At 27.3% G+C, this 12,540-nt stretch overlaps 1 protein-coding gene across 1 annotated transcript; it reads right to left on the reverse strand.

The window, feature by feature from the left end:
* Positions 1 to 664: 664 nt before the first annotated feature.
* LOC114395013 (subtilisin-like protease Glyma18g48580) lies at positions 665 to 10,759 on the reverse strand. The gene is made up of 11 exons (XM_028356703.1): positions 10,617 to 10,759; positions 10,385 to 10,494; positions 9,880 to 9,977; positions 9,632 to 9,787; positions 8,063 to 8,186; positions 5,233 to 5,782; positions 4,814 to 4,908; positions 4,435 to 4,683; positions 4,168 to 4,312; positions 3,839 to 4,055; positions 665 to 1,410 (listed from the first exon to the last, which is right to left on the reverse strand). The coding sequence occupies exons 1-11, from the start codon at positions 10,743 to 10,745 to the stop codon at positions 866 to 868; spliced, it is 2,418 nt and encodes an 805-aa protein (XP_028212504.1). The 5' UTR covers positions 10,746 to 10,759; the 3' UTR covers positions 665 to 865.
* Between the last annotated feature and the right edge of the window lie 1,781 nt (positions 10,760 to 12,540).

Below are 12,540 nucleotides of genomic sequence, written 5' to 3' on the forward strand. Positions count from 1 at the left end.
TAAAGTTGTTTAAACTAATATATATAGATGCGAAAAATAATATAAAGACATTGGCTCGGGCGGTTTTTAACTAATGGCATAGTGATTCGACTAATGATTTAGTATGTTAACCGAGTCAATAATCTGTTTGGCTTTTTAAGATACTATTTTTGAGATTTTTTTTTTACCTGCCTACATCCAAAATAAATTCAATGCAAGATGCTAAATATTATTTACACTGGTTACTTTTTTATATTATGATGACTAATTTTCATGAACATAACTGATCATTATTTAGTTAAATTTTTTCTCTTAATCATATTTTTTTTCTAAACAATTTAAATTTAAAACTTAAGGGATTCAATTTCAATACTATTCAGATATGATCCCGGTGAGTTTTTCTTGTGAGATGTGTTAAGTACATGTTTCTAAAGAGAATCATTTAAGATAAGAAACCTTAGGAGAATAATGGAGAAATTGTTACTTTTAAAGGTTCCTGAAGAGTTTTGATGAACATTAGATACACCAAATTAAACAATGTTGAGTATGAATCGTTGAATTTTACTTATATCATTTAGTTGTAGGCAAAAGGCATCCATAGATATAGATTATTTTTTCTGGTAATGTTTGCAAAATGCAAAGGAAGAGAGAAAGTGTGGTATGAAATAAAATGGTGACATATGTCTAACATTAATATTTGAACATTTTTATATACTTCCGTCTTATTATACAATGATACTGGATAACCAAACAACCACATAATAACCAAGGAACAACACAGTCATGTCATAACATGAAATCCTAGGTATATATATAGAGTCAAACTAGCTTATATCTAAACATGCATCCACACAATACAAAAAAAACCAAATCCATTGGGGAATTTTCATCTGCGCTTAACTGTAATAGGACTCCTTACTATATGCTTTCCATCTGTCCAACGCAAATCCCCGAATTCATACTTTCCCCGCGTAGTTACACTGCTTGCCTGCACAATAACTTGGAATTTCTTCTTTTCACCAATTTTCGTGAAGGTCAAGGATCTTGGCACAACGACAATGGTATATCCAGCAGGCGAGTTGACATTTGCAGTGTATGTGGCTGGTGGTCCAACATTTGTGACTGTGCGAGTAATGGTTAAGGGTTTTAGGCCAAGATTTGGTAATGTGATTGAAGGGTAGTTCAAGTCTGTTACGCTGTCACACCCTTTACAAATGAATGTGACATTGAAATTGAGTGCGGAGATGAGTTGTTGGTCGTATCCGGAAGCACACAAAAAGTTCAAGTAATCATCGAGGCATAGATCATAAACAAGTCCCGGATCTATCGCAAGTTCCGGTTGCACATGTCCTGAACCATATGCAAAGGCATCTGCCAGTTTATCATCAAACGCATCCTGTATTGGCCTATTTGTGTTGTCAAGTGTGGTTGCTGCAAGGATATAACAAGTTAGAATTTTGAAATTTTGCCAGAAAATTAAAGAAAAAGAAAAAGACATATATATATTATGACTTATCCGTGAAACACACATAGACACAGTTCATTATTAAGTCTTAAGAGCTCCCCAGCCTAAAAATAAAGTCGTAAGAGCACGATTATTATAAGGAATAAGTTATTACCCAACAATTTTTTATAAGAAATAAAAAAATAGAAATATAAACTACATTTTTATATGGTGAAAATTGAAAAGTTTCTTAAGGTATCATCTCCAGTAATATTTGTGGAAACAATGCTTTTCAAATTTATTTTAATGATGCCAAAGACTCAAGTCAAGAATCAAGAATCAAGTAAGTTTCAAGAATAAAAAGTCGTTCAATCAAAGCAAGTTTCAAGAATCAAATAATCATTCAATCAAAAATCAAGATTCAAGTAAAGAATCAAGAGAAGAATCAATTAAGATAAGTATTAAAAAAGTTTTTCAAAATATTGAATAGAACAATTTTGTTTAAGAGAATTTTTCACAAAAAATCTTTTATCAAGAGTTTTACTCTCTGGTAATCGATTATCAGAAGACAGTAATTGATTATCAGTAATCAATATTCTTTTTAAACTGATTTACAAAACTGTAATTAATTATCATGAGCATGTAATCGATTACCAGTGTTTTAAAACGTTAGATTTTAAATTTCAAGAGTCACAACTTCTAATAAAACAATTTCAAACTTGTGTAATCGATTACACAATATTTGTAATCGATTACCAGTGTTTCTAAACGTTTTAGTTTTCAAATTTAAACATAAAGACTCACACCTATTGATATGTAATCGATTAGACTATGATGATAATCGATTACCAGTGACTAGTTTTCAAGAAAGTCACAACTTTTAAAGTGACTAGTTTTGAAGAAATTACCAAGAGTCACAAACTTTAACTTAAGTCATCAAATGATTATAAATATGTGACTATGACAAAAATTTTAAAAACTAATTTCATTCAATTATTCTCAACATTTTTCTATTAGTTTTTGTTCAATACTCTCTTTATCAAGAAAAGTTCATTAGCAAAAAACTTGTATTATTCTTCTTCTTCATTCCTTTTCCCTTTTGTCAAAAGTATTCAAATAACTAACCGTCTGAGAATTATTTTGATTCATTCCTCCTCCCTCTATACAAAAGATTTCAAAAGAGTAACCGCTTGAAATATTTTTTGTTTCATCCTACAAAGATTTCAAATGACTAATTGCCTAAGATATCTTTGTCTTAACACATTGGAGCATACATCCTTTATGTTACAAGTAGAACGTGCATCTACTTGGGTTGTAATACTGAGAACAAGAGATGGTACATCTCTTGTGAATCAGTTCAAGTGGAACATACATCCACTTGATGTTACATTGAGCACAAAGGAGACATCCTTTGGGGCTCATTGCTTGTAAAAGATTTTACAAGGTTAGAAAAAATCTCAAGAACCGATAATTACTTGCAGACTGGATGTAGATACGGGTTGTTGTCGAACTAATATAAAAATTTGTGTTTGTTTTCTTCTTTACTACACTCTTTACTTTTCCGCTATGTACTTTTTATTTCCGTTTTACTTTTGTCTAAATTATTGTTTCTGTTCTATACTTTCTCTTAACTTAATAGTAAAGCCTAATTGAATCTAGTAATATTAAGAAAGATATTTTTTAATTAATCAAGACACATTAATAATTAATTCAACTCTCCCTTCTTAATTATTTCAAGACCACTTGATCCAACATTATTTATTCGAACCAACATGTTAATAAAATAAAAGATAAATATAAATAACTTTTTAAAGTAATCATAAATTAAAGTTTTAATTAATCTTGATTATTTTATATCATCCACGTTTAATTTGTTTATATTATTAAAATAAGAATATCATTCTCATATCACATTATACATTCCACACACAAGAGGAGGAAATTCATTTTTTAATCATATGAGGAAATTAATTTAAAATCAAATAAGTTAAATCAAATTTTACATCATTGTTAAATATATATTTTATTCCTAATAAATATTTATATTTTATATTTTTTTATAATAAAAATTAAAAAAATGTCAATAATAAAAAACAAAATTATTATTTTATATGGGACTCAATTAAAATAAAAATATATTTAAACTTTAAATTTATATATGATATTTTTTGTATCCGTCTAATTATTAAATTTACTTATATATCATCTTAATCATTTTTATCAATTTTTTTATAAAATAAAATAATCATAAATAAATTTTTGAATTTAAATTTTGTTAGAAAAGAATTCAACTAAAGATTCCGCCAGAGATAGATATGATCCGACAAAAAAAAGATATAACTTAGTTCAAAAAGAGCTATGAACAAAACATAGAAGTTCCAATTAGGATGATTTAATAGCTGTGGTCATGCCTACCTGTGGTCATGATCGCTGATTTAATAGCTGCAGGACTCCAATTAGGATGAAGTGTTTTGATAAGTCCAGCAATACCAGCGACATGAGGACAAGACACAGAAGTTCCTTGTAATACATTGAATTTAAACCCTCGACGATTGTCTACTAGCAAGTTCGATGCACTTGCCAATTCTGAATAGGCAGCAAGTATGTTCACACCAGGCGCAGTCACATCGGGCTGAAATATAAGAGAATTAAGAATTTCTAATAAAATATATAAGCACTTTAAAAGAATATATTCCTAATATTTCTGTATAAGAAATCCAATAATAATTAACGTGGATATGCACCTTGAGTATTGATGGTTGAATCTTATTGGGTCCTCTAGATGAAAATGAAGCCATAACTGGAGCTGGCTTTATTCCAAATAATGTTCTTGCTGGGGACATTCTTATTGTAGCACCCGTTTCTATAGGGATGTCGTCCTCGTCCCCACTGCAAGATAAATATATAAAACGTACATATGTGAACATATGAAAATAAAATAAAAAAAAATGAAGCACTTCTTTTGTAGGGATGTCATTTAAACAAATTTTAAAAGAACGAGATATAATTACGTAGGGTTCTGCGATCTGGGTGGCGTTGTGATTTGAATGCCTTCACTGTCGGTCACAGTAGACAAAACATGAGGCTCTGCAAGAAGGGTTCTCCCATTTTGATTTTGATTGCCCAAAAGCATTGCCACGGCGCCATTAGATAGAGCTTCCTGACCCTCGGCAACGGATGTTATTTTTCCATCTCTACTACAACGCACTATTTTCCCTTTTACTTTTTCAGGATCAAGTGTTCCAGGCTTGCAAAATGCACTGCATGCAACAATATACATATAAAGAACAAATATTCAATAATTATACTGGTAAATTAACAAGGTGTTTCTGTGCCAAAAAAATAAAAATAAAACAAGGTGTTTCAATTTGTAGAAAAGCTTCTACTTACGCATCTCCACATGTCGCATTAGCAAGCTTAGCATCAGTCGCAAGGATCAGAGAAAAGGTTTGATTGGGTGGCAAAGTTACGAAAAGACTGGCTCCCTGGTACGTATAATAGAAATAGAACGATAACACTAAGATTTCCTTTGTTTGAAGAGAAAGAAAATAATAATAATAGTAAAATTTATATTTTTATATTTTTATTTCGTTTTATATCTCAGCTTACGTTTCAATGCCAGGGAAAAAAAAAAGTAAAAATGAAAAAATAGAAAGACAATGATGACCATTTTTATATTCAAATAATTTAACATTTTTTTCCACTTATTTCAAGATATGAAAACTTAATTGCAATATTTTTTACCTAGATGTCCATAACAAACAAATAATTTTAGCAAGTTTCAAAGTCACCCAATAGTTAGAAGATACCGTAATTTGCTGCCTATTGTTGATGGTTAAATTACTGCTAAAGTCTCTGTCTAATGTGCTAGCAGCAATTGTGAAGACCCAAGGAGCCACATTGAGAACAGTTCCAGGTGTGGGTCCATCATTCCCTGCAGAGGCAACTAAAAGTATGTTTCTAGCAATTGCATGTAATGCCCCAATGGAAACCTCATCTGTAAATTTTCCTCCTTCTGGAGTCACAACGTAGCCTCCACCAGCAGAAAGATTGATGATATCAACGCCATCATCTATGGCTTGGTCAATAGCAGCTAACACATCAGCCCCGTAACAATTTCCAGAATCAGTAAGAGACCAACACACTTTGTAAGCTGCAACCCTAGCTCTTGGTGACCCACCCTTTGCAGTGCCATTGCCAACGGCAAATACACTCGCTCCTGGGACAAAATTTCCCCCTGCGGTTGATAGAGTATGGGTTCCATGCCCCACAAAATCACGTGCTGTTTCGTTAGATGGATCAAGTTGCCCATTGGCTGCCTCGAAAGCTTTGTTAAAGAATCTTGCTCCAATCAGCTTCCTGTTTATTGGGACATTATAGATAAGATGAAGGAATCTAGATGGAAATTATCAAAAGTAAACAAATGATGTTTGGAGAATCTACCTTAATTAGTCAGTTTTAAATAATTAATGTTAAAAAAATACATAATTAATATACAATGCATTGATACAAATTTAGTACTCCCTTAGTTTCTTTTTTATAAGAAATAAAGGTAAATATATTATAATGATTGATTGAATTTTTTATTTAAAAATTATTGTCAAAATAAACAAAATTTAAGAGAGAAAAAAATCCTGTTGTTAAAGTTCGAAATGATTGACATATCAAAATCAATTGACAGGCGTGACTGCGATGTGAGGCAAGCTGTCAAAGTCAACCTGCAAAAAGTTTAAATTATTTGTCGTATTGCCATTAATGAAAACCTCTCACCCTCGTTTGTTGTCACTTTCATGATTAAAAAAAGAAAAAAATAATTAAAATAAACATAAATAATCCTTAAAAATATCATCTGATAATAAATTAATTTTAAAAAAAAAATAAAAAATATGTATTTAGTTCTTGTATATGTAAAATGTATAATAAATTAATTTTTTCATTAAATTTATAATATCATTATATCGCGTTAAGTTATAATATTTAAGTTATAATATTATAATAAATTTTAATTTTTAAAAATTAATTTGATATTAAATTATAAAATTTAAGAATTAATTTATTATTAAATTATCTGTATAATTAATTTGTTACACTTTATATACATTTAATAATTAAGTTTGAATTTTTATTTTTTAATAATCAATTTTATATGTGTTTCACACTCTGGATACACAAATTTAATTATCATCATTTTCAATTTTTAAATATCATAAAAAAATAATAGTTTTGGAAAAAGTTTTTTATTTAAAAATAAATAGGTTAGTCAAATAAGTTTTATTTAAAAATAATATTAATTTTTTTTCACTAATATCCCTAACAAGTTTTATTTTAATTTTTCAATGTAATATTAGTACTATTCTTTTAATAAGGTTATTTTTGTAAAATTATAAATTTTTTTTCATCAATTTATTAATTTTTTTCTTACCTTGTAAAACAAACTAGAATGATGAAAAAATAATACTTTCTACTATTCAAATTTATTAGAAGTTACTTTCTTTATCCTAAAATAATTGTCTTCTTATTATGAGATTAAATCCTGAATTTTTTATTAAAAATTTAAGAGAAATAAAACATAATAAAAATTATGGAAGTAAATATTCTTGCATTTATTGTTATTGCACTGTTTATTCTAATTCCTATTGCTTCTTTACTTATAATTTAGGTAAAAATGGTAAGTAAAGTGATTAATTTCACCAAAATCTTACTTCTTAATTTTTATCAATCTAATCGATGATTAAAAAAATGGAAAAAGTTTTCAATTTTTAGTCTTAATCTAAAAAAAGATCGGGTAACAAATCAAGAAAAAATAATATATGAATAAATAAAAGAGATTAATAATTTTATAAAATTAATTTTATATTATTCTTAATTGATTTTTTTGTTATTTATATTAATATTATAAGAGATATAACTGAAAAAAGATAATTAATTTTATATTAAAAATTTAAAATGACTATTATTTTAAAATAATTTTTTTTATACAATAATTATAATAGGATGATGGGAGTAGATATTTGTGTGGGAAACTCAGTCTTTATTTAATAAACGACAATTGTAATTTTGATATTTATAATAAACTTTAATAAATAATAAAAGCGTGTTAGAACATATAGTAGAAGATAGTAGAAGATATATATATATATATATATATATGGGTAGCATTGCTCTTAATCTTTTTGAGAGACATTCCATTGAATTTTGAATTAGTTAGAATTATTTTTTCATAATGAACAAATGGTTAAGAAAATAAGAAAGCTGTCGATGACACCATTGGTTTTCCATTCTTAACCGGATTCGTCACCTAGCACCATGAGATGTGGTCATTAACTAGTTGAGTCCATGTTCTCAGGAAGCCAAACAAGCTACATATAGCTGCATGCATGTAATTGTAATTTGTCTTTCATTTTGTTTCTGACTTTATAAGTCTAGCTATTTTAATTGGTTAACCAGTTCAACTTAGCTTTCCCACATGGATTCCATTTTTTTCTATTCTTTTTTTCACAAAGAAGAATATATCTAGGCCTAAAAACCGTTAGTTATGAATTGTGTTCATATCAAATTAAATGATTATGCACAAATTAAACTGTGTATTTATCATACATTTGAAAAACTTGGAAGAATGTATTAAAAGAGAAAAGTAACCTGTTGCATGGATTTCTGTTGGAGCCAGGGAGTTTGTTAATTTGACAAACGTTACCCCCTCGCCATTTTGATGGGACGGAGCCAAATCCATTATCACTGAAGCTCTCGGATTCAGGCCAAACACCTGTTCAAGGAAGAAAATTAGCATTAAATTAAAGAATGCGGATTTATTATTTGTTGTTTTAGATTAAAACAATGCTTAATTAACTTTAGTTATATAATTATTTTTTAACTTCAATTTGGAGTGAAGATGTCATGATACAAGTGACTAACATTTTGTTTGTACAGAACGTTGCTAATTCGAAGTTAGAAAATAATAACTTAATTATATTAATTCTTATGCTTGGTTGCAGTGTTTAAAATAATTTGAATTATAATATAAGATTACTTTAATTTATTTATATTTTTTAAAAATATATTAAAACTTAATTTAAAAATAGAGACAAAAAAAGTAGATTGAAAAAATTAAGACAATAAAAAATAGAAAAAAATAAAACGAAAAGTAGTTTGAAACATTTATGAGACATTTTTTTAATAGTTACAAAGCTAATGTAAATAAACCTAAAAAAGCGAAAATAAAGATATTAAAAATATCTAATTAAAATAATAAAGAGAATGATATCTCACTTTTCAAATTATATATATAACAAAAGTCTTAAAGTGAAACGGTTAAAATGATCCTTTTTTTTTTTACGAAAAGTGATCATTTATCCTATTGCGTTATAAATTATTAAATGGTCATGCGCATCATAGTTATTGCATTATTTTTACCTTTTTGTCAGGTAGGTTTTTTTTTCTTTTCTTTTTACTCTTTTGTTGCATTATTAAATGGTCAAGGGCATCATAGTTATATTTTTTTCACTAAAAAAAAGTTTATTCTATTTTTCCATAAAAAATGTCATTATTATTAGATATTATTATATTATACTTATTTTAACTATTGCACTATATATTTATAATATTATTTTATCAATCCAATATTATACTAGTTCAAGATATTGATACTGGGCGGATGATAGTTTTATTATTTTCTTAATATTTTAATATTACACTATTTATTTCAGCATTACACTATTTACATTATTTAATAATATCATTTTTATTAAAGATAAAGATAATACTATTATTTGTTTGTTTTTAAAATAAAATAATCTCAGAGAGTTAACTTTCGCTCTATTTTTCTTATAAAAAAATCTCTACTTCAGTTCTATTTCTCACTTCTTCTTTTTTACTTCTCTCGATCTCTCTAAAACACAATTTAATATTGAGATGGAAATTCAAAATTACCAAGTTTTGTTAGCAAATAAATTTCAAATAAGGCAAATTTATCTTTTTTTGACAGCAGGCAAAATTTATCTTAAACATTGTGTTTTTAATGTTTTTTTATTTAAAATTATGTTTTTACTTGAATACTCATAAAGCAAGTTATAGCATTATTTGCAGCTATTAGCAAAATTGGTTCCGATGATTATCACTGGTACAGAATGTTATCTGAGAAGTGAATAAAAAACAACCTACAACGAATAATTTGTAACGTGAGTAGAGAGTACAGTAAGTAATAGAGCTTACCTGTGTCGATGTTACCAATTATTGTATTTTCACCAAATCTCCCCTTTTGCCATGCAGAGTCCTTACTATTACTGTCTAGTCCAAGAAATTCCCAAGACCGAGTTGTGAGCAGTTTATGTTCTTTGCTCAAGAACACAGACACCACATTTGGGTTTTCTATGCGCCATTCAAAACATTATTTGTGTTAACTGATAAATTTGAAACAAAATTGAATTTGACTGAGAAACTATGCTTCGAAGCATGCTTACTTGCAATATCTGCTGCTTCTTCCTCCTCAAGTAGCGCAGCCAAGCCATTGATGTGTTTATTATATGAGTAAATAATTGCTTCTTTCGCTTTCTCCTCACTGTTCATGTATAAATCACCCAGAACATTTTTTTTTACATTATTCTCAAATAGACTCTTGAAATATAATATTAAATTTTTTTTAAGTAAATAATAATATATGATTTTAGTTCTTGTAAAAAATCAGTTTTCATCTCTACAAAGTTGTTTTACTATTTATTCGCTGTTTTATTTTATTTGTTGGTTTAATTAATTTTGTTTTATATCTTTTTAAAAAATTTATTTGATCCATTATTTTTTCAATCTTCCAATCTTCTATAATGATATCTATTTTTTCAGTTCTTCTTTAATGATTTAATAATATATAATTTCGCCATAAAAAGAAATATATAAGTAAATAATAGTTAATAAAAAAATTGTACACCCTGAAAAAGAAAAGCAAAATTAAATCCATGATATTATTTATACCTTCCCAAGACTGAAGCTAGTAAATCATAATGAGAATGGGAAGCGATTTCGAGGTCAAGAGAGGTAGGGCTAGGACCATGAGAATGAGCTCCCAAGTATACAATGTAACACTGCAAACATGCAGCCAAGCATTAATGCAAATGCTGGGAAATTCAGCAACATCACAAACAAAAAAAACATCATAATTTCATGGTAGAAACTGTTATAGGTAAATGAGCAACAACAAGCTTGCCTTTTTGCTGCCATGAACAGCTTCCAGCAGGAAAGTAAAAAGAAGACACGACGAAACTATAAGGCGAAAAATGGAGCTGTCCATTCTTTCCAACACAAGTGCCCTTTCGGAATTAGCTATGCAATGCATATATAGGGTGTAGGCACCTCAGCATTTACAAAAGGAAAATATTTACATACCTTAAATACCATCTAATACTTATAGGAAAAAAGAAAAAAAAAAAAAAATATATATATATATATATATATATATATATATGTACATATGATAAGATTTATAATATTAGTGAAATATTTAAAATAAAAGATGGATGGAAAATTATCACATTTGGCTTGATAATCTTAAAAGTATCGAAATGAAAGAAAATTTTACATGATTTTTAGTAGAAAAGTACTTATTTTCAAATTGAAAAGAAAAGGGAAGGAAGAGGTTTTTATAAAAAAAAAACACTTTTACTATTATTTATATCGCAAGTTTAGAATGCACTTATGTTTTATATTATTTATACTTATTCATCGGATTAAACTATTGACTTACTAGTTAAATGACTCATAGTTTATAATGAGTGCTCAATAAATTAAGGGATGTTTGATATGACTGTTTTTTAATTTCATTTTTACTAAAAATATAAAATTGTGATAAAAATGTGTTTAGTTGAATTTTTAAAAATATTTTCAGTGAAAATGAAAAAAAAAATAACCAAAAAATAAAAATAATAAAATTTTGTATTCAGTGTTTTTAATTGAAAACAAAAATCTCATTTTAAGTAAAATAAAAATATAATGATAAGAAATACAATTTTAAGTAAATCTAAAAATACAAAAAAAACAAGAAATCAATATATTATAAATTTTTAGTATTTTTATTTCCTAAAAATAAAAAATAAAAAATCAAACTAAATATATTTTTAAAATTCTAAAAAACAATTTTTAAAAAATAAAAATGCAAATCAAACACATCCAATTTCTTAAATAAAATAAAGATAGATGAAATATCTCACTATTGCATTGTGGCCTGATTTCATTTGGCCTTCGGGAGATGTACCAGAAACATAGCTTCTGCTTTTCAGGACATAACGAGACAACTCTTGCTTTCCAATCATTCTAAAAGTTTTTGAAGTGTGTGTATAATTTGATTTTGGTAAAGTATCCTCTACTTATATAAAATAAATTAACAAAATTAGCTGCTCTCTTTTTTTTTTTTTCCTTGAGACGGATAAGTAAATAAATTATAAAATATATAATAAGTTTATAAGTACAATTACTGTAATGTACTTTATCCCATAATAGTGAATTCTTCCTTGAAAATAAAAATTATTAATTATAACCGTGGGGGAATATTCCCAGGTTCATTATTATTCTTTGAAAGAACAAATTTATTTTTGGATATCTAATGCGCTATTGGACACTAACGTATTGTTTGGATTGATAGAAAACAGGACAATAAGATAAAGACAACTGACAGAGAAGGGACAGTACAAGGTAAATTTAACAAAATTTTGTTATTTTTAAAAAATACAGACTCCAGACTCATTACAAGTATGAATATTAAATAGTTGAAGTTTTCTGATCTGAGCCTAAAATTATTTTCTTTTTTATGATTATTGCTTCATGCTTGTTGACGCGATGTTTGCTACCCCACTACAATTAATGTTCACAGAGAAAAAGCTTTAGTGATGTACAGTTTATAATTGAGCTATTTAATATTATTTTTTGTACTTTGTTTTATTTCAAAGGGTGATGGAATTGTTGGATCGGTAGATGCATAGGTGAAGAAATTGGTAACATTATTTATTATATTAAAATATTATTATATATATATATTAAATATATTTTTTTTTAAAGATTATTTTCTTTTTCTCTACTTTTCTATTCAATCAGACTAGTAAAGAGAAAATTTAACTTTTTTTTTTCTTCAATTCAAA

This window comes from Glycine soja, chromosome 18, assembly GCF_004193775.1.
Source record: "Glycine soja cultivar W05 chromosome 18, ASM419377v2, whole genome shotgun sequence".
NCBI classification, from domain to species: Eukaryota; Viridiplantae; Streptophyta; class Magnoliopsida; order Fabales; family Fabaceae; genus Glycine; species Glycine soja.

Coding starts and splice junctions, on each gene's coding strand:
- LOC114395013 (XM_028356703.1), bottom strand. CDS start 10,745: ATGCATTGCATAGCTAATTCCGAAAGGGCACTTGTGTTGGAAAGAATG. Junction 8,187..9,631: donor AATTGGTAACATCGACACAG/GTAAGCTCTATT, acceptor TTCCTTGAACAG/GTGTTTGGCCTGAATCCGAG. Junction 4,313..4,434: donor CCCAGATCGCAGAACCCTAC/GTAATTATATCT, acceptor TTTATCTTGCAG/TGGGGACGAGGACGACATCC.